At 45.7% G+C, this 22,986-nt stretch overlaps 1 protein-coding gene across 8 annotated transcripts in view; it reads left to right on the forward strand.

Annotated features, from left to right (window-relative positions):
* map9 (microtubule-associated protein 9) overlaps positions 1-22,986 on the forward strand; it is a 95,153-nt gene that overhangs the window by 4,908 nt on the left and 67,259 nt on the right. Inside the window, exons 2-4 of one of the 8 annotated variants that reach the window (XM_055641030.1) lie at positions 8,397-8,668; positions 10,708-10,778; positions 17,954-18,035. In XM_055641030.1, coding sequence (XP_055497005.1) covers positions 8,578-8,668; positions 10,708-10,778; positions 17,954-18,035 — 244 coding nt within the window. In that variant the 5' untranslated portion in view covers positions 8,397-8,577. Of the gene's footprint in view, positions 1-8,313; positions 8,669-10,707; positions 10,779-17,953; positions 18,036-22,986 lie in introns of those variants that run through there. The other 7 variants (XM_055641076.1, XM_055641094.1, XM_055641058.1 and 4 more) reach the window with 7 other exon arrangements.

A 22,986-nucleotide genomic window follows, 5' to 3' on the forward strand; every position in this document is an offset into this window, starting at 1 on the left:
GTGTGGTTGTGGGGGGGGGGGGGGGAGGCGGCATGCAGCGTCACACACACTAACTATCCCCCCCCCCCCCCCCCGCACTCACGCTAATTACTCCCCTTGATATTATATTAATATTATTAATTTGCTCCTTTTACCCCATAACCACCCGATCTACTGACGCATAGCCCCCAACTTGCAGTCACATCTAGAGGGGGGGGTAGAGAGTGAGGGCAGAGAGAGAAGGGGCAGAGACAGAGAGACAGAAACACAGAGAGAGGGGCAAGAGGGAGAGGGGGGTGGAGATGAGAAGAGGAAGGGTGGGTGAGGGGAAAGGTGGGTGAGGAGGGGAGGAGAGAGAGAGAGAGAGGAGAGAGAGAGAGGGGGGTGCTGAGAAGGGGGGAGGGAGGGGGAGGAGGGGAACAGGGAGGGGGGTTAGGGGTAGGGGGGTGTGGAGGGGAGGGGGTTTAGGGGAGGGGATGGAGGGGAGAGAGAGAGAGGGGGGAGAGGTGGGGAGCAGGGAGGGAGGAGGGGTTAGAGGGTAGGGGGGGAGAGGAGGGGAGGGGGTTTAGGGGAGGGGATGGAGAGGGGAAGGGGAAGAGAGGAGAGGAGAGGGGGAGAGGAGGAGAGGGGGGGGAGGAGGGAGAGAGGGAGGGGGAGGGAGAGAGGAGGGAAAGGGGGAGGAGAATAGGGGTGAGAGGAGAGGGGGGAGAGGGAGGAGGGGGGGGGGGAGAGAGGAGGGGTGAGGAGGGGGGAGGAGAAGGGGGGGAGGGAGAAGAGGGGGGGGGAGAGGAGAGGGGGGGGGAGAGGGTGAGGGGGGGAGAGAGGGGGGGGAGAGGAGGGGGGGGGAGGAGGAGAGGGGGGGTGGGGAGGAGAGGGGAGAGAGGAGAAGGGGGGGGAGGGAGGGGAGAGGGAGAGGAGAGAGGGGGGGGAGAGGGAGGGGGAGGGGGGGAGAGAGGAGAGATGTGGAGATGGGGAGAGAGACAGGAGAGAGAGAGAGAGAGAGAGAGAGAGAGAGAGAGAGGGAGGGAGATAGAGAGAGAGATAGAGAGAGAGAGAGAGGGAGAGAGAGAGTGGGGGATAGAGAGGAGGGGAGAGAGAAAGAGAGTGCCTTTTTACTTCAACCCAAACCCCCCAAACAACCATTTGCAGGCAGTGCTTTTTTATTTCAAACCAACCATATTTTCATTTTCAAACCACATTAAGGGTACTTACTCACAGGTGTGAAGAAATTTGTTCAGTGTCATTCAAAGCTCAGAGTGCCCTCCATGTTGCAGAGACTAATTGAGGCACACCACTTCCTGGTTTTATAGTCCCTCCCCCTCCCTCCAGCAGGGGCAGCAGAGACAATGGGGAATTTTGTAAAAACATTAATATCTCTGTCATTTTTCATCGACGGGAAACATCCTCGGCGCACATGTGGCGGAGGGGGGCTCTGAGCAAGGTGGCCAAAAATGACGGCCGCGGGTGACGACGTTCTCTCGGAAATCGCAGCACAGAAGGCCAAAACCGGTCAAGAACAGACTTTCATTAATACAGATATACAAGACCAAGTGCAGACCCGTTGGGTCTGTTCCCCCAACGTGCGGTTGTGGGGGGGAGGCGGCATGCAGCGTCACACACTAACTATCCCCCACCCCCCCTCCCCCGCACTCACGCTAATTACCCCCCTTGATATATTAATATTATTAATTTGCTCCTTTTACCCCATAACCACCCTACCTACTGACGCATAGCCCCGAACATCTAGAGAGGGGGGGGGGGGGGGGGGGGGGGGGGGGGGGGGGTGAGAGTGAGGGCAGAGACAGAGAGAGAGAGAGACAGAGACACACACAGAGAGGGGCAAGAGGGATAGGGGGGATAAGAGGGAGGGTGGGTGAGGGGGGGGGGAAAGGTGGGGAGGAGGTGAGGAGAGAGAGAGAGGGGGTGAGAGTGAGGGAGAGAGAGAGGGGGGTGAGAGGGGAGCAGGGAGGGGGAGGGGGGGGGGAGGGAGGGGGTAGGGGGTGTGGAGGGGGAGGGGGTTTAGGGGAGGAGGGGAGATAGAGGAGGGGGGGGAGGGGGGGGAGAGAGGGTGAGGGAGGGGGATGAGGGGAGGGGGAGAGGTGGGGAGCAGGGAGGGGGGGGAGGAGGGGGGGGAAGGGGGTAGGGGTGTGTGGAGGGGAGGGGGGGGGTTTAGGGGGAGGGGACGGTGGGGGGAGAGGATGGAGGGGAGGAAAAAAGAGGGGGGGGGGAGGGGGGGAGGGGGAGAGGAGAGGGAGGGAGGGGGGGAGGAGGAGGGGGGCGGGAGGGAGGGAGAGGGGGGAGAGAGAGAGAGAGGGGGAGAGGAGGGGGGAGAGAGAGGGAGGGGGAGAGGAGGATGGGGGAGTGGAGAGATGAGGAGGGGGGAGCAGAGGGAGGGGGAGAGGAGAGGGAGAGGGGAGAGGGAGGGGGGAGGAGAGGAGGGAGGGGGAGGGGAGAGGGGGGAGAGGAGAGGGGGAGAGGAGAGGGGGAGAGGAGAAAGGGGGGGGAGAGGAGAAAGGGAGGAGAGGGGGGGAGAAAGGAGAGGAGGGGGAGAGAGAGAGAGGTAGGGAGGGAGAGAGAGTGGTGGGGAGAGAGAGGAGGGGAGAGAGAGAGAGTGCCTTTTTAATTCAACCCAAACAAACATTTGCAGGCAGTGCTTTTTTACTTCAAACTAACTATATTTTCATTTTCAAACCAAATTAAGGGTACTCACAGTGTTGTAGACATTTGTTCAGTGTCATTCAGAGCTCAGAGTGACAGAGACTAATTGACAGAGCTCCAGCTTGCAGAGACTAATTGAGGCACACCACTTCCTGGTTTTATAGTCCCTTCCCCTGTCTCCAGCGGGGGCAGCAGAGAGAATGGGGAATTTTGTAAAAACATTAATATCTCTGTCATTTTTCATCGACAGGAAAATTCCTCGGCACACATATGGCGGAGGGGGGCTCTGAGCGAGGTGGCCAAAAATGACGGCCGTAGGTGGCGGCGTTCTCTCGGAAATCGCAGCACAGATGGCCAAAACCGGTCAAGAACAGACTTTTAGTGATATAGATATTTAGATGTATGGTATTATTCAAAAGTTTAAAAATGCCTTTTTACTGCGCAAACAAAGTTTTTACTGTATTTTGGTACAAATGACAATAAACCAATACAATAAATATAATTATCACAATTATGGACTCCTTAATCAATACTACAATACCACAGGTAGACAAAAGTGCTGGAGAAACTCAGCGGGTGCGGCAGCAGCTATGGAGCGAAGGAAATAGGCAACGTTTTGGGCCAAAACCCTTCTTCAGACTGATGCAGGATGGTGGTGGGGGGGGCTGGGAAGAAGAAAGGAAGAGTGCTGAGGGAGAGCTGAGAAGGAGACAGTAAGGGCTACCGGAAATTGGAGAAGTCAATGTTCATGCCACTTGGGTATAGACTGCCCAAGCGGAATATGAGGTGCTGCTCCTTCAATTTCCGGTGGTGCTCACTTTGGCCACGGAGGAGGCCCAGTACAGAAAGGTCGGATTCGGAATAGGAGGGGGAGTTCAAGTGCTGAGCCACCAGGAGATCAGGTAGGTTATTGCGGACCGAGCGGAGGTGTTCGGCAAAACGATCACTAAGCCTACGCTTGGTCTCACCGATGTAGATCAGCTGACATCTAGAGCAGCGGATGCAATAGATGAGGTTGGAGGAGATGCAGGTGAACCTCTGTCGCACCTGGAATGACTGCTTGGGTCCTTGAATGGAGTCGAGGGGGGAGGTAAAGTGACAAGTGTAGCATCTCTTGCGGCTGCAAAAGGGAAAGTGCCCGGGGAGGGATGTCAATACCACATTCTTTTTCAGCACCCCAGCCCTCATCGTACTTGCCGATTCAGTACCCTGGAATGTTGATGTTCCAACCATGTGTCTATGATAGCAACAATATCATATTCCCAGATGTTGATCAACACTGTTATCCACCTTGTATGCTGTGAGCAGATGCTATAAGCATTGGTGACTTAGTTTTCCCTCTGCTTGCAAGAGGCATTTAGACAGGCAATTTGCAAGATAGAAACATAGAAATTAGGTGCAGGAGTAGGCCATTCGGCCCTTCAAGCCTACACCACCATTCAATATGATCATGGCTGATTATCCAACTCAGTATCCCGTCCCTGCCTTCTCTCCATACCCCCTGATCCCCTTAGCCACAAGGGCCACATCTAACTCCCTCTTAAATATAGCCAATGAACTGGCCTCAACTACCCTCTGTGGCAGAGAGTTCCAGAGATTCACACCTCTCTGTGTGAAAAAAGATATCCAATGATACACCCCTAATGTGGGCAAATGGAATTAGTGTAGATGGGCAAAGAAGTTAGCATGAACGGGATGGACCGAAGAACCCATTTCTGTATTGCATAACCCAATGACTCATTGATTTAACTGTACCTCTCCCCCAAATGTGAGAATCTGTGTCCCATTACTCAGCCATGTTACAGAGAAGCTGACAATCCAATATCCCATTGTTCGGCAATCCCAATGGTTAACACCTGGCTCACTGGAACTTTGTTTCTCACATTCTCTTTAAAAACGCTGGGGGCTTTTAAACCAACTCACACTCCTGTTAAACCTACTTGAGCTCCACTTCCTGCACTGCCTTTAAACTCATTGTGACCCTGTTTACCCAGCCATTAAACACACTGGATCCATTAGAACATTTGTTATATCATATATTGTTATTGAATGACTGTAGCGGCAGATTTTCATTTCTTTCGGGTAATTAGCACCCTTGCCGCTATTTGGATTAGAATGGTTGAAGGGGGTGTCTTCTAAACGCACGCAAGCTCACATGGAGATCTTCAGAGCTTCTTCTCAGATATGACTTAAAAACACAGTCTTTTGATGAATAAATGCTTTATTGTTGCTAGAAAACAGTAAGATACATCCAAGTTTCTTCCGACTCGTTACTACAATCTTCTTCGAACTCCAGCTTATTACTTTAGACATTAATAAACTCCTCATGTCTCCGTAACACTGGCAAGATCTGGCATGATCTCTTTTAGATCTCCCATGGACCCCGCATGGCTCGCATGGCCCGCATGGTAGAAGGGTTAAACTTCCCCATCGTCTCTCAAAACTAATCTTAAAAACTAATCTCCTGCTCAAGCATCTAAGCTCCAAACACGCCCAAAAACACGTCATAAATCGCACCCACAATATAACGGATCTACAGATGCTGGTTTAAACCGAAAATAGACACAAAAAGCAGGAGTAATTCAGCAGGATAGGCAGCATGTTTGGAGAGAAGGAATGGGTGACGTTTCGGGTCGTGACCATTCTTCAGACTGGTTAGGGATAAGGGAAACGAGAGATATAGACAATGATGTGGAGAGATAGATAACAATGAATGAAAGATGTGCAAAAAAGTAACGAAGTTAAAGGAAACAAGCCATTGTCAGCTGTTTGTAGGGTGAAAATGAGAAGCTAGGGTGACTTGGGTGAGAGAGGGATAGAGAGCGAGGGAATGCCGAGTCTACCTGAAGTGAGAGAAATCAATATTCATATCACTGGGCTGTAAGCTGTCCAAGCGAAATATGAGATGCTGTTCCTCCAATTTGCGTTAAGCCTCACTCTGACAATGGAGGAGATCGAGGTCAGAAAGATCTGGGTCGGAATGGGAAGGAGAATTAAAGTGTCCAGCACCCGGGAGATCTGAAAAGTAAAGGCATCTGAAAGCAGTTAGTATCCTGGAGTGACCACTACTATGCGGGCAGACACTAGTAGAACAGCCTTTTGGGAGCGGCCATGTGGAGGTGCAAATTCTATGCACTGGGTAAGTACGAAGCTTTGACTTGAGAGGGCTGTGTGGAGGGTAAGTGTGAGGCTTTGGCATGAGAGGTCTCGGTGTGGAGGGTGACAGTCTAGTGCAGTAAAGAAGGCAATTAGGGCAGTGGTATGCTCCTCCTGCAGGATGCGGGAAGCCAGGGAGACATCCAGTGTCCCTGAGGACTACACCAGTGTGAGGTGCGTCCATCTGCAGCTCCTTACAGACCGCATTAGGGAACTGAAGCAGCAGTTGGACTGCCTCTGGAGCCTCCAGGAAACTGACAATGTCATAGATAACAGTTACATTGAGGTCGTCATTGCCACGGGTACATGCAAAAGGTAGATGGGTGACCACCAGAAAAGGGAGAGTACAGCAACCCCCTGTGGCCATTCCTCTCAACAACAGGTATACCACTTTGGATATTGTTTGGGGAGATGACCAGTCAGGGGGGAGCAGCAGTAGTCAGGTCTATGCCATTGCCCGTACTCTGGGGCACTGGAAGGAAGGGTGAAGCAGGCAAAGCCATAATGAAAGAAGCTTTGTTAGGGGTAGGCAGAAGATTCTGTGGCAGCAGAAGAGACTCTAGGATGGTGTGTTGCCTCCCTGGAGTCAGGGTTCAGAATAATTCAGAGTGGCTGCAGAACATTCCCGACGAGGAGGACGAGCAGCTGGATGTCATTATGCACATGGGCACAAGTGACATCAGTAGGCAAAGGGATGAAATCTTGCTGAGTGAATATAGGGAGCTAAGCAAAAGGTTTATGGAATGAGTTGCCAGAAGAGGTCGTTGAAGCAAATACTATAACAGTATTTAAAAGACACTTGGACAGGTACGTAGGTACATAGAAACATAGAAAATAAGTGCAGGAGTAGGCCATTCAGCCCTTCGAGCCAGCACCGCCATTCAATATGATCATGACTGATCATCCAAAATCAATACCCTGTTCTGGCTTTCTCCTCATATCCATTGATTCCCTTAGCTCTCAGAGCTAAATCTCTCTCTTGAAAATGGGTTAGAGGGATATGGGCCAAATGTGGGCAAATGGAACTAGATTAGATGGCCCATATTCGTTGGCATGGACGGATTGGGCCAATGGCCTGTTTCCATGCTCTATCGGATATATCCTTGTGTACTCACGAACATGTGGAACAAAATAATCCAGATGATTACAATCCGATACGTCCTGCTCTTTAATCTTCTCATTAGCTTCCTAAATTCATGTTGCAGGACCTATTTATTTTACCTTTGTCAGTGGTAGCAATGTGAACCATGACTTCTTTTTACTCCCACTATAGGTCATTCTACAAACCATTCTGTTACATTCCAGACCCTGGTATAATAGAGGCAAAAACACATTTCTGGAGTCGCGTTTATTATTGAAGCAGAACTAATGTATTTCCCTTTGTTGAGTCAACTACCATTCTTGCCCTTTGACCTCTGTACCTCCCCCTTGTGCATCTGCGCCACTGATGATGCTATGAGTGTGTTCTGTCTGTACTTCTTATAGATAATTGACCCCGACGCCACATTTTGCAACATAAACGAATTTGGAACAAGATGCACTCTGATATGATATTTGTGCAACACCAGTAACAAACTGGGGCATCCTGGTCGTGCCATGGCAAACAAGTGCAGTGAACGGTGACACAAAAAGCTGGAGTAACTCAGCGGGCCAGGCGGCATCTCTGGAGAAACATAGAAACATAGAAAATAGGTGCAGGAGTAGGCCATTCGGCCCTTCGAGCCTGCACCGCCATTCAATATGATCACGGCTGATCATCCAACTCAGTATCTCGTACCTGCCTTCTCTCCATACCCCCTGATCCCTTTAGCCACAAGGGCCACATCTAACTCCCTCTTAAATATAGCCAATGAACTGGCCTCAACTACCTTCTGTGGCAGAGAGTTCCAGAGATTCACCACTCTTGTGTGAAAAATGTTTTCCTCATCTCGGTCCTAAAGGATTTCCCCTCTATCCTTAAACTGTGACCCCTTGTCCTGGACTTCCCCAACATCCCCAAAAAGAAATAGGAGACGTTTTGGGTTGAGACCCTTCTTCAGACTGAGTCAGAGGAAATAGAAATGAGAGATATAGATGGTCGTATAAAGAAATATAGAACAAATGAATGAAAGATAACCAAAAAAGTAACGTAAATAAAGGAAACAAGACATTGTTAGCTGTGGGCTAGGTGAAAAATGAGTTACAGCCAATGAACCTCGACAAGATTACTTGATACTGGTATGGGGGAGGGACGGAGAGAGGGGGGCTGCATGGGATACTTGAGCAATCAATATTAATTTCATACCGGTGAGTTGTAAGTGTATTATTCAATTTATTTGGTGCGTGTGACATTGCGCCATGGAATAATTCAGGAGATGGGCAGCAAAGGGCACTGCAGTTGAGATGCGATCATAGGAACGATGTTGTTATAGGATCTTTGGTTGTTACAGCCAGGTGGGGCAAGGGTCGGTCCAGGAAGCTGCAAGGTGGGCAAGAGCAAAGATCCTAGAGGAGCAAGGCAAGAGGGCCTGCTGATAAAGGAGGGCGCTACCGGCGGAGTGCGGCGTGCCCACAGCGGCAGCGCGTTGACGACAGCCGCCTTTGACTCGTTTCTTGTTCCCTAGTTACGAGAGAGACGCGACCTGACGGATGTTGGTGGAATTAACGCGTGAGTGTTGTGCACAGGGAACGGTCGAGTGATCGCTGTGTGTGCAGTGATTTAAGTGAGTATTCCGCCGAGAATCACTTCTGCTGGCAACTGCTTAGATTGTCGGCACAACGCGAGAGGGCACTGGGCCCGATTTGATGTTGAGATGCGGACAAATGCGAGGTGAGGTCTACAAGATGATGTCAGGATTATTTAACCGAAAGGAAACTCGGGCCTTAAAACTCGTAGGTGAGGTGTTGTACAAATGTTTATGTAAACATAATTAGCACCACAGATCAGCTGCAAATGTCGATGCGTTAAGGAAAAGAAACATACAGGAGTTACGTGCAAATCACAAAGTTCTGGGGCAGCTCAGCGGGTCAGGCAGCATCTGGGAGGCAATGGAAAGGCGACGTTTCGGGTCTGGACACATCTTTGGACGAATGGAGTAGTAGGGAAAAAGCTGGAAAAGAGGTAGAAAGCCAGGGATGAAAAGGAGACAAACGATGTCAGATAAGGAAAATAGGGGTGAAATGTAGCCAGAGGGAGGCATACAGGTGGAAGAAGAAAGGGGGAAGTGGAGAGGGGGTATGGGTCGTGGGAGAAATTGATGTGGTGAACCTCTGTCTCACCGGGTGTGGATATAGGGAAAAATAACAGATGATCCAAAGCCCGATCCTCAAAAGAAAGAGATCTAACAATGAAAGAGGTGTAGAGCCTGGTGTATATTACAAACATATAATGGTTTGGGATCTGATCCACCAGAGAGCTCTGTTTCCTGCATCCCTATATTTAACAACCTTATCTACTTTATGAACAAGTTCCTTATCTACTCTCTGAGCAAGCCAGGCCTGTGTAAGATATGTGAGTTAATGAACTGAACATGAAGCATGAGCTATCTGTAGAAGGTGACCAGAGAGCTTTCGGAAACATAAAAATCTAATTAATTGATCAATTGCTGATATCAATTTTCCATGGTGAAGCCAATCCACCATTGCACAATCTCCCATGTACTATCCCTAATCAGGCTTTGTCCGTCTAAATTCCTGTATATTCTATGCTTCAGAAAACCCTCTAGTAACTTTCCAACTACAGATGTTAAGCTCACTGGCCTATAGTTCCCAGCATTTTCCCAGCAGCCCTTGAAAAAAGGCTCAACATTTGCCACCCTCCAGTCTTCTAGCACCTCCCTGTAATTAAAGACGACGCGTAAATTTCAACCGCAATTTCCTCTGGTTTCCCACAATGTCCTTGGATATATATGATCAGGCCCTGGAGATTTGTCTACCTTCATACACGACAATACCAGCACCTCCGACCAATCTGCTGATCATCTAAAATCAGTACCCCGTTCCTGCTTTTTCCCCATATCCCTTGATTCCGTTAGCCCTATCTAACTCTCTCTTGAAAACATCCAGTGAATTGGCCTCCACTGCCTTCTATGGCAGGGAATTCCACAGATTCACAACTCTGAGTGAAAATTTTTTTCCTCATCTTAGTCCGAAATGGCCTACCCCTTATTCTTAAAATGTGACCCCTGGACTTCCTCAACATCGGGAAGATGTAAGGTGTTGCACTTTGGGAGGTTGAATGTAAGAAGGGACGTCATCTTTCTATGTTCTCCAGGGATGCTGCCTGATCCACTGAATTTTGCCAGCACTTTCTGTCTTTTGTTTAGAGTCATTGAGCTGTACAGCATGGATAAGGGCTTGTCCACCAATGTGTCTTCCTGAGATTGGCCCATATGTGGGCCTTTGATCCATATCATTCCAAACCTTTCCTATCCCATGTACCTGTTCAAATGTTTTTTTAAGTTTTGTAATTGTATTTGGCTCTACCACTTTCTATCCCAACTTGATCTATATACTCGTCACCTTTACACAGGCGAAACCTTTCCAAGGAGCAAAACAGCAAAACCTTTCCTATCCAAGTATATGTCTAGATAACTTTCAAACATTGTACTTGTACACGGCTCTACCATGTCCTCTGGCACCTCGAACCATATACCCATAATCTTTACAAGAGCAAAATAAATGGACGTTTATGATCCATAAAAGGGTCTCGACCCAAAAGGTCACCCATCCTTTTTCACCAGAGATGCTGCCTGACCTGCTAAGATACTCCAGCACTTTGTGTCTATCTTCAGAAGTTTATGATTGTAGGATATGAATTAGCTTAGCTCTGCAGTTTTTGAGTATTTGGTAGTATTTAAAAAAAAATAAAAATATCAAAATGTTGTACTTTTTATTTCTAACATTAAATATATATTATGCATCTATTTCCTGCAGCTTCTGGAAATATAAACAGAATGTTAGAGGAAGAGGATATCACTACCACTTCAGCTTATGCAAAATGTCAAGTATGTTTCAGATATGGTCCAGATAGTCTAAAATGTACACGGTCGGTTGATCTGCATTAATCTTTCTCCTAGTCTATTTATCTCACTAATGCTTATTATCCTGACATAATTGTTGGGCCAAGATGGTCAAAAGATCGTAAGAACGTAAGCATACTCTTTGCATGCTTCCTGCTTGCTTTCCCATATGTATGTCTGCCACAAGGATATTTTTCTACAATACACCCGGTCTCTTCATCTCGGCTGTTAAAATAGATTGCAAATTATGGATGCCCCAGTACTGATGACAGAGTAGTGAGTAGTGCCTGCCGAACTGAAAGGACCCTTTTATCCTAGCGCTGTTTTCTGGTGACTGATACTTTATCATGATTTTTGACTTTAGAGATACAGTGTGGAAACAGACCCTTAGGCCCATCAAGTCTGCGTCGACCAGCAATCACACAATACAATACAATACAATACAATACAAATTTATTGTCATTTGAGCCCCAGTGAGACTCAAACGAAATTTTGTTTCCACAGCCATACAAACAAAGACAATGTCCTACAGACATACACACAATTAAATTCACACAAACATCCATCACAGTGAACCCAGTGTGATGGAAGGCAAAGTCTTTTCTCTCCCCTGCTCTCAATTTCTCTCCCGATGTCCAAGCCCCCAGGCAGGTGATGATAAGTCCCACGGCCATTTTAGGCCGCGCGGGGCGATTTACGGCCCCGCTCCCGGTCTGAAAGTACAAGGTTGGAACCCCCACGGGCGATGGTGAGTCCCACGGCCATGAAGCCGCACCAGGCGATGTACGGTCCCGGTCCGGGTCGTTCCAACCCCGCGATACGGGCTGGAGAAGTCGCGTTGTGGGAGCTCCGGGAAGCGGTCTCTCCCCCTGGACCCGCGAGCTCCCGATGTCCCAGTCCACCGGATCTGCGGCTGCATTGCTGGAGCCTCCGAGCCCCAGGAGTCGCGTTGCAGCAGCGAGTCACCACTGCTCCCCACTGCTCCCCACGCTCCGAGGCCGGCCAGCCCCACAATGGTGAGTAGTCCACAGCTCCGCAGTCTTCCGAGCCCCGGATCGTTCAGGTTGGAGGCCGCTCCACGGTGCTAGGCCCCAACGACAACGGAGACCGACAGGGAAAAGGTCGGTCGGGGTCCCCGGACAGGGAAGAGATTTAAACAGGTTCCCCCTCCCCCCCCCCCCGCCCCCCACATATACACATTTAAAAACACTATTTAAAAACACCAAACACTACATTTAACTAGACAAAAAATAAAAAAAAGACAGACAGGCTGTAGGGGCCGCTGCAACGGGTGAGTCGCGCCGCCAACGATCATCACATATACTAACACTATCCTATACACTGGGGACAATTTTACCCAAGCCAACTAACCTACAAACTTACACATTGTTGGAGTGTGGGAGGAAACTGGAGCTCCTGGAGAAAACTCACACGGCCACAGGAAGAACGTATAAACTCTGTAGAGACAGCACCCATAGTCAGAATCAAATCAGGGTCTCTGGTGCTCTAAGGCAGCAACTCTACTGCTGCGCCACTGTGCCACCCTCATGGAAACAGGCCCTTCCGCCCGCGTCTACACTGATGTTCAATCATTCGTTCACATATCCTCTGTGTTATTCCGCTTCTGCATCCATTCCATACATAGTAGGGGAAATTTGCAGAGGACAATTAAACTAGAAATTGTATATCTTAACTCTGCCTCAACTAGCTCCTCTGGCAGCTCGTTCCAAACACCCACCACTCTTTGTGAAAAAAAATAACCCCACAGTTTCCTATTAAATCATTGCCCCCTCACTTTAAACCTATGTCCTCTGGTTCTCAATTCCCTTACTCTGGGCAAGAGGCTCCGTGCGTCTACCTGATCTATTCCTCTCATGTTTTTGTACACCTCTATAAGATCACCATTCATCCTCCTGCGCTCCAAGGAATAGAGTCCCAGACTGCTCAACCTCCCCGATAGATCAGGCCCTCGAGTCCTGGCAAAATCCTCGTAAATCTTCTTTGCACCCTTTCCAGCTTGACAACATCTTTCCTATAACAAGGTGTCCAAAACTGAACACAATACTCTAAATGCGGCCCCACCAACATCTTATACAACTGCAACATGACCTCCCATCCTCTGTACTCAATACTCTGACTGATGAAGGCCAACGTGCTAAAAGCCTTTTGACCACCCTATCTACCTGGGATGGCACTTTCCTGTACTCGTAGATCACTCTGCTCTACAACACTCCCCAGAGCCTTGCCATTCACTGTGTAGGCCCTGCCTATGTTAGTTCTCCCAAAATGCAACATCTCACATCTCTCTGTATTAAATTCCATCAGCCATTCCTCAGCCCACATGCCGAACAGATCAAGATCCTGCTGCAATTTTTAACAACCATCTTCGCTGCCTACAATACCACCCATTTTTCTTGTCTTTATTAGCAGGGACATAGAATGAAAGAGAGGAGGTTATGGTACAACGGTATAAAACATAATTTGATCACAGCTTGATGGATGTGTCTGCACCAGAAAGTGTGCACAGGGGATTGACCAGAATGTTGCCTAGGATGGAGTGTGTTAGTTATAGAAAGTCTAGGTTTGGAGCAGAGAGAGCTGAGGTGGATCCTGATTGATGTATATACAATTTAGAAGCATAGATAAGGTAGAGGGTGACAAACATTTCCTCTTGGCAGAACTGTTTATAACCAAATAAAATAGGTTGAAGGGAAGGGATAGGACATTTAGAGGGGACTGGAGGAGGAGTATTTTCATTCAGAGAGTGGTTGAAATTGGGAACACACAACCTGAGAGGTGATTGTGGCAGCCCCTGCACAATTAGAAGCACATTGTGCTTATTTGTTTATGATATTTAGTGCTAATAGCAGGCAAGGATGCCCACAGCCCTTTATAATTTAGCACATTTCTACCAGGCTCCCTCTCTCTTCTCCACTCCCAGGAAAATAAATGCAGCCTCTACAGTTTCTCCTCATGACTGAAAAGCTTTGTCCCAGCAAAGATCACCATGAATCTCCTCTGCACCTTCTCCAACCATGCCTTCTTATAGCGTAGTGAATAGAGGTGGACAGTTGGTTCTTCAACTGTAGTATAACTGATATCTTATTAAGTTATACAAGAATCTTCCAGCTCTTCGATGTCTCTGGCAATGAAATTGAGCTGTTTATGTATGTAAAGGGGCTGTCCCACTTGGGCGACCTAATTGGCGAGTTTAGAAGAGTTTGAAAAAATGACATGTTGAAGACCAGCTTTGACTAGCTACGACTAACTTCGGGAAAATTGGACACCGAATAGTGGCGAGTGAAGACGACCTCCTTCGATCTCCTTCGATCTCCCTTCGACTATGTTGAAGACTATCAACGACTACCTTCGACTACCCTCGATTACCTACGACTAACATACCGACCTACTACGACTAAACCTACGAGTAAAAAAAGTATCGTTTTTTTCCATGGCGACCTTTATTTACTCGCAGCATTTAAAAAAAATGTTTTTTATGTGTTGGAGTGTGGGAGGAAACTGGAGCTCCTGGAGAATATGTATATGCTTCTATTTTTATTAGAAGCATATACATATCATAACCAAAACACAATTTGTTTACCAGTTACATATTAACACAGCTTCTGTTTATTTTTTAATAGATTTTTTTGAAAGATAGAGCTATAGAGAGAAGGGAGGGAGAAAAAAGAAAAAAACAAAATAAATTACCAATAACACAATTTTGGAGATAGGTCCCTAGATTATAAAGTGTAATTATTCATCCAATCCTGGATTCAAGTTTCAGTCAAGCTTCCGTGCTGGAACCAATTCACCCTTTCAGAAAATCAATAAATGGAGACCATATTCTAGCAAATAATTCTGATTTGGCAATTAAGATAAGTCTAATTTTTTTCGAATGTAAGGTCTCAGACATTTCCATAATTCACATTTTAATTGTGGGGGTTGTTGGGTTTTTCCAAAATTTTAATATTATTTTTTTCCCAATTATTATACAGGTACTATAATCAAGGAAATATATTTGGTTTATTGTAAGTTTTAAGCTATGTTCTGATATTCCTAATATTAATAGTTTTGGATCAGAATCCAATTGGATATTAACAACTTCAGAAATCATTTTAAAGATATCCATCCAGAAATTTTTAATTTTTGTACAGTTTACAATATGAGTTAAATTAGCTTCTAAAGATTGACATTTGTCACAGATAGGAAAAATATTTGGAAACATTCTGTTTAATTTTGTTTTAGAATAGTGCAGTCTAAAGAGTGTCTGGCATTTAACGAGCATTGTTGCAAACTTTCATCTCATATATCTTTCATTATGGGTTGAGCTAATTCATTTTCCCATGCTTGTCTATATAGTTCCGCCGACGGACCTCACTTTCTAAAAGAATATTATAAATGTGAGATATTAATTTATCTGTGTTAGGATGTTTATTCAAACATTCGTCAAGGATCTCTGGTTCTATATTCTTGTGTATGTGATTTAACATAATCTATATTACTAAAGGTCTAATCTTGACCGCTTTTGGCCCACTGTGCTGCGATTTCCGAGAGAACGCCGCCACCTACTGCCGTCATTTTTGGCCACCTCGCTCAGAGCCTCCCTCTGCCTTCCTGGACCGGAGGATTTTTCCCATCGATGACAAATCAGAGAGATATTAATGTTTTTTTTTAAATCACCATTCTCTCTGCTGCCCCTGCTGGAGGGAGAGGGAGGGACTATAAAACCAGGAAGTGGTGTGCCTCACTCTGTCTCTGCAAGATGGATGAAGCCAAAAGGTCACGTCTCTCTGAGCTCTGAATAACACTGAACACATGACTACTCAACTGCGAGTCCCCTTAATGTGGTTTGAAAATGAAAATATGGTTTGTTTGAAGTAAAAAAGCACTGCCTGCAAATGGTTGTTTGGGTGCTTTGGCGAAGTTAAAAGGCACTACTTTCTGAAAATGGTGGCTTGGGTACTTTGGCTTGAAGTTAAAAGCACTACTTACTACAAATGGTGGCTTGGGTGCTTTGGCTTGAAGTTGAAATGCACTACTCACTGCAAATGGTGGCTTGGGTGCTTTGCCTTGAAGTTGAAAGGCACTACTTACTGCAAATGGTGGTGGGTGCTTTGGCTTGACGTTGAAAGGCACTACTTACTGCAAAAGGTGGTGGGTGCTTTGGCTTGAAGTTGAAAGGCACTACTTACTGCAAATGGTGGCTTGGGTGCCTTTTGCTTGAAGTTGAAAGGCACTACAGTACAAGTGCTGGCGGGTGCTTTGGCTTGAAGTTGAAAGGCACTACTTACTGCAAATGGTGGGTGCTTTGGCTTGAAGTTGTAAGGCACTACTTACTGTAAATGGTGGCTTGGGTGCTTTGGCTTGAAGTTGAAAGGAACTACTTACTGCAAATGGTGGCTTGGGAGCTTTGGCTTGAAGTGGAAATGCACTACTTACTGCAAATGTTGGCTTTGGTGCTTTGGCTTGAGGTTAAAAGGCACTGCTTACTGCAAATTGTGGATTGGGTGCTTTGGCTTTAAGTTAAAAGGCACTACGTACCGCAAATGGTGGCTTGGGTGCTTTGGCTTGAAGTTGAAAGACTCTACTTACTGAAAATGCTGGCTTGGGTGCTGGCTTGAAGTTGAAAGGCACTACTTACTGCAAATGGTGGCTTGGGTGCTTTGGCTTCAAGTTAAAAGGCACTACTTACTGCAAATGGTGGCTTGGGTGCCTTTTGCTTGAAGTTGAAAGGCACTACAGTACAAATGTTGGTGGGTGCTTTGGCTTGAAGTTGAAAGGCACTACTTACTGCAAATGGTGGCTTGGGTGCTTTGGCGTGAAGTTGAAAGGCACTACTTACTGCAAATGGTGGCTTGGGTGCTTTGGCGTGATGTTGAAAGGCACTACTTACTGCAAATGGTGGCTTCGGTGCTTTGGCTTGAAGTTAAAAGGCACTACTGCAAATGCACTACTGCAAATGCACTTACTTCCTGTTTGCACTGTATATTGATATTAGATAAAACGCTACCACTTGCGGCTGTGATTTTTGGCCATCTTACTCAGTCCCCCTCTGCTCAGCAGGTGCAGAGAATTGTTCCCATCAATTAAAAATAAAAGTGTTATTAGTGTTTAAAAAATGTTGAGAATCTTTCTCCTGTCAATCACGCCATGAAGGCCATACCTTTTCCAGTGGGAGGGGGAGGGGTTATAAAACCCAGAAGTGTGGGTGTGGCTCAGTCTCTGCATGATGGGGGAGGGAGAGGTCACGACTCTGTCTGAGCTGTGAATCAACTGAACACACTGAATGGCTACTGAACTGTGAGTTTGGTGTTTTGTGTGGTTTTATGGTGGTATAATCCTGCATGAAATGGTATGAAGCTGCATTTGAATTGGGTGGCCTTGTACCCTGCTTGAAATGGAAAGAAACTACACTTGAATTTGGTGGTCTTGCACCCTGCTTGAAGTGGAATGAAACTGCACTTGAATTTGGCGGCCCTGCATCCTGCTTGAAGTGGTATAAAAATGGATTTGAATTTGGTGGCCTTGCACCCTGCTTGAAATGGAATTTCAAGGAATAGCCATGAGTCAACTACCAGCCCACCAGCTGTGAGTGAGCTGCCAGCAGATCAGGCTTGAGGGACTGAGCTGCCACCCCAAGAATCCATACCAGCACTCAAGAAAGCCCCCCACTGGCCACCAATATTGGAATTGGTGGAGAGGTGAAATATTGCGTCGGGGGGCCAGCCCTCCCGTGTGAACATAGGACCCAACGGGTCCCACTTAGTCTAGTAATTTTATATTGTTCTATTAAGTCTCCCCTCAACCTCGGCCATTCTAGAGCAAACAATCAAAGTCCACTCTGTAGCTGAACCCCCAATCCAGGCAACATTCTGGTAAACCTCTGCACTCTCTCCAACGCCTCCATATCTTTCCTGTAATGAGTCAACCAGAAATGACCAAAAGCGCACAAAATGACTTTCCAAATCACCTGAGGTTAAACTTTTGTTCTTGACCATTTACCATCTATCTTTATAGAAAAATCAGTTTGACAACTAAATAGCGTGGTAGTGTTGTAGATTATTCTAGAATGGCAAGACGCTTAACAGCATTGATGTGTAGAGCTATCATGGAGTCCAAGTTCACAACAATTATAGCATTACTTATTATTGTCAATTCAGGATGAATTACGCAGGCCGGTTGCTGTCAGAGCGATGAAACAGTCTACAAATGAAGAAAATTACGTCAAGGATTTTGACTATGGTGAGAATTTGCTAATACATACCATAAACTGTAGCAATGTAACTATTTTCAATCTTGTCAAGTATCCACATTCAAATTGATGGGAATTAATGTTGTAAATCTCAATTACTTTCATAAGTCTATCTTTTTTTGCTTTAATAATTATTGGAGCATCCAAAATATGCAATGCTAAATGTTGGAATCAATGAGAATTTTCCAGTCCACTTTTAGTAGCATTAGCCAAGTTTACTTTTTTATTCACAAACCTATGAAATTCATGAAATGTTAGTTTCAACTGGAATTGCAGAGGGGTGGGAACCAGAGCAGCAGGTCAGCAAATGGAAAGTCTGATGAGAAAGTGGAAGTTATGACAAATAAATCTCAAAGAAAGGACAGGCAGGAGAGATTCATGAATATGAGGATAATTAAGGATGTGATGTGCTTACTTCAATGCAAGGATTATTGTGGGTAAAGCTGATGAACTTGGAGCCTGGATCAGTGCTTAGAATTATGATGGTGTAGCCATTAAAGAAACTAGATTGCGAGAGGGACATGACTGGCAACAAACTTGCTTCGGTTTCGATGTTTCAGACGTTGTGTCATATGTTGATAGAATGGAGCGGCTGGGCTTGTATACTCTGGAATTTAGAAGGATGAGAGGAAAACTTATTGAAACATATAAGATTAAGGGTTTGAACACGCTAGAGGCAGGAAATATGTTCCCGATGTTGGGGGAGTCCAGAACCAGGGGCCACAGTTGAAGAATAAGGGGTAAGCCATTTAGAACGGAGGTGAGGAAAAACTTTTTCACATAGAGAGTTGTGATTCTGTGGAATTCTCTGCCTCAGAAGGCATGGACGCTGGTTCTCTGGATGCTTTCAAGAGAGATCTAGATAGGGCTCTTAAAGATAGCGGGGGTCAGGGGATATGGGGAGAAGGCAAGAATGGGGTACTGATCGTGGATGATTAGCCATGATCACATTGAATGGCGCTGCTGGCTCTAAGGACCGAATGGCCTACTCCTGCACCTATTATCTATTGTCTATTGTCTAAGATAGAGAGGGGATAAAAGAGATGCAGTTGCTGCTATACTAACCAAGGAGAACATCACAGGGATACTCAGCGAAGTACATACTGGAGGGTACGTCTACAGAGGCAGTATGGGTTGAGCTCAAAAATAAGAGGTGCAATTACTCTAATGGGATTATATTATAGGTCACTGAATAGCCAGTGGGAGATAGATCCGACATGTTGACAGATTACGCAAGGATGCAAGAATCATGGGGTTATTGCAGCGGGTGATTTTAACTTGCATTTTGACTGTTAATGACTGGAATTTACTCGTGGCAAGAGGATTAGACAGGGTACAATATGTAAGGTGTATCCAAGAAGGCTTCCTTAAACTGTATCAGGATAGTCTGACTCGAGGAGGCACCATACTTATATTGGGAAACAAGCCTTGCCAGGTGACTGGAAGAAGAATTTGGAGATAGTGATCACAACTCCATAGGTTTTAAGATTGCTTTGAGTAGGGACAGGTCTGGATGTTGGGGGGTAGTTCTTAATTGGGGCAAGGAGGGTTGATTGGGAGCATTTGTTATTTGGTACATCCACAAATGACATATGGGAGTTGTTTAAAGGCAAGCTAATCAAAATACAGGATCAGCATGTTCCAGTAAGGAGGAGGGATAAGGACAGCAAGATAAAGGAACCGTGGATGCAAAGGAGGTTGTAAATTTGGTCAGGAAGGAAAATGAAGTGTACGTCAGGTTTAACAAGGTGGCATTAGGTGGGGCTTATGAGGAATATAAAGCGAGTAGCAAATAAATCAGGTGGGTGATTAGAAGGGCCAAAATTTGCCATGAAATGTCATTGGTAAGATAGATTCAGAAAAATCCCAAGTTTTTTACATTAAAAATAAGAGGATAACCAGGCAGAAGGTAGGAGCACTCAAAGTTAAAGGATGAAAATCTATGATTGGAGTCCAGAGGTGAGGTACTGAATGAGTACTTTGCATCTGTATTTACTGAGTGTTGGACTTGGAGGGCAGTGAGGTCAGTGTGGAGAATACGAATATGCTCTTGCAGTTTAATCAAAGAGGAGGAGATGCTGCGGCTCTTGAGGAACGTTAGGGCGATAAGCTCTCAGGGTCTGATGCGATCTGCCCCAGGTTATTGAGGAGGGCAAGAAAGGAGAATGTCACCAGAACGTGCACCTCAGGTAGCAATGACATGGTAAACTCACATGGAGGTGAACATTCCAGAAGGATTTGGAAGCACGGGACACTAACCCATCGAGGGTGGAAGACGTCGCACATGACTGAACAGAGTGTCGAAAGCTTGCTCCCCAATGCACTCAACAATGTTGGAGGAACTAAGTAAGTAAGAAAGGAGATGGAGGGGCCTTGATGAGAGTCTTTGCTAACCACAGGCAAGGTTATTCCTTGGAAGTAGAGAAAATCTAGGGAACTAGAGGTTGGCGATCCGGTGATCAGTGGTAGTTTAACTATTGGAGATAATTCTTTGAAATTTACTCCCAATTGAAGGAGAACAAGCTAATTAGGGATAGGCAACCCAGTATTGTTGTCCAGAGATGCTGCCTGTCCCGCTGAGTTACTCCAGCATTTTGTGTCTACGTTCGATTTAAACCAGCATCTGCAGTTCTTTCCTACACGGCATTATATGCAGCAGGTTGTACCTCATTAACTTGATTGAGGTGACAACATAGATTGATGAAAGTAGAGGGGTGAATGTTGTATACTTGGATTTTAGTAAGCTCCCTCGTGGCAGGCTGATCCAGAAGATTAAGATGTACAGGATTCACATGACTTGGTTATATGGATTCAAAATGGGCTTATTCACAGACGACTGAGGGTTGTGGCAGAAAGTAGAGATTCTGGCTGGAGGTGTATGACCAGTGGAGTTCTGCAGAGATCTGTGCTGGGACCTCTGCTGTTTGTGATAAATGACCAAGACATAAATGGAGATGGGCTGGTGAGTAAATTTGGTGACAACACCAAAATTGGAGGAGATGCAGATATTGAGGATCTAGATTTACATCTACGCCCCAGTCAATAATTAATAAATCAAAATCCCCTGCTGCTACTACCCTGTTGCTTTTACAGCTTTCTGCGGTCTACTTACATATCTGTTCCTCTACTCTTGATGACTATTGGGAATCCTGCAATATAATCCCATTAAAGTGACCATCCTTTTCTTATTACGAAGATCTCCCCATGTAGTCTTATTAATCGATCTCTCCAGGATATCTTTCCTAAGTACTGCCTTAAAGCTCTCCATGATCAGCAATGTAATTTCCCCCATTCCTAACTCCCTCTGTCACGCCTGAAACGTTTGTACACCGGAACTGTAGCTGCCAGTCCTACACTTCCCTCAACTATATGTTCGTAAAATTGCAACAGTATCATGATCTCCTGGGCTGATTCATGCTCTCAGCACATCTGAATTATCTGTGAGACTACTTGCATTAAAGTTAATGCAGATAAGAGGACCGGTCCTCTCATGCTTCGCTTACTGTCTCTGCCTAATGGTCCTGTCTGTTCCATTTTATATTTTCTACATATGGATGAGCCTTTCTAACTTTAATCCTGATCCAGTTTGTGTTTCCCCGGTTTAAACCCTCCTGAGTAGCACAAGCAAACCTCACTGTGAGGATTTTGGTACCTTTCCATTTTTTATTTCTAAGGAACACCAGATGGGTTTTTATGACAAACCATTATATCTACCACCATCATGATGGAGGCCAGTACTTTCTTTAAACAGATTTAGTTGATTATTTGATTTTAAGTTCTCCAGCTGAAATGGTAGGATTTGTATTTTACAAAAAATATATATTCTGTTTAGCTTATTGTCACGTGTACCGAGGTACAGTGAAAAGCTTTTGTTGTGTGCTAACCAGTCAGTGGAAAGAAAAAACATAATTACAATCAAGTCATTCACAGTGTATAGATACATGTTTTAGGGAATAACAGTTAGTGCAAGGTAAAGCCAGTAAAGTCTGATCAAAGATAGCCCAAGGGTCACCAATGAGTTCAACACTGGTTGTGGTAGGATAATTCATTTGCCTTATAACAGCTGGGAAGAAATCTGAATTTGGAGGTGTGTGGTTTCACACTTCTATACCTTTTGCCCGATGGGAGAGGTGAAAAGAGGGAATGGCCAGGGTGCGACTCATCCTTGATTATGTTGCTGGTCTTGCCGAGACAGCGTGAGGTATAAATGGAGTAAATGGAAGGGAGGTTGGTTTGTGTGATGGTCTGGTCTGCATCCACAATTCGCTGCAATTTCTTGCGGCCTTGGATGGAGCTGTTCCCAAACTAAGCTGTGATGCATCCTGTTAAAATGCTTTCTATGGTGCATGTGTAGAAGGTTGCTTGATGGTCACTGGAGTTAAGGAGGAAATAGGTAAAACAAACATAGTAAAATAAGAAATTAGTGGTTTATCATCTTTGAAAGTGGATAAATATCCAGGTCTGTTAGAATATATGGAACTACGGCTAAGAAAGCACATTAATGCATCTACTTCCTCAAAAGATAAAGCAAGTTCAGCATGTCTCCAATGACTTTTATCAACCGTAGAAAGCATCGATTGAGATTCAACACAGCCTGGTTTGGTAACAGCTTTGTGCAAGATTGCAAGAAATTATAGAGGGTTGTGGATGTAGCCCAGTCCATCACACAGACTAGCTTCACCCCCTCATCATCGATCCCATCTACACTTCATAATGCCCTGGGAAAGCAGCCAACATAATCAAGGACTTTTACACTCCAGTCATTCCCTCTATTTCCCTCACCCTTTGGCAAGATATAAAAATTTGAAAGCTCATATCACCAGATCCAATCTACCTTCGATTTTACCAGCATTTGGAGCTATTTCTTATACACCAGATTCAGGAACAGCTTCTTCTACTCTTCATTACTGTTATCAGACTACTGAATGGTTCTCTCATGAG

Source organism: Leucoraja erinacea, chromosome 1, assembly GCF_028641065.1.
Source record: "Leucoraja erinacea ecotype New England chromosome 1, Leri_hhj_1, whole genome shotgun sequence".
Taxonomy (NCBI): domain Eukaryota; kingdom Metazoa; phylum Chordata; class Chondrichthyes; order Rajiformes; family Rajidae; genus Leucoraja; species Leucoraja erinaceus.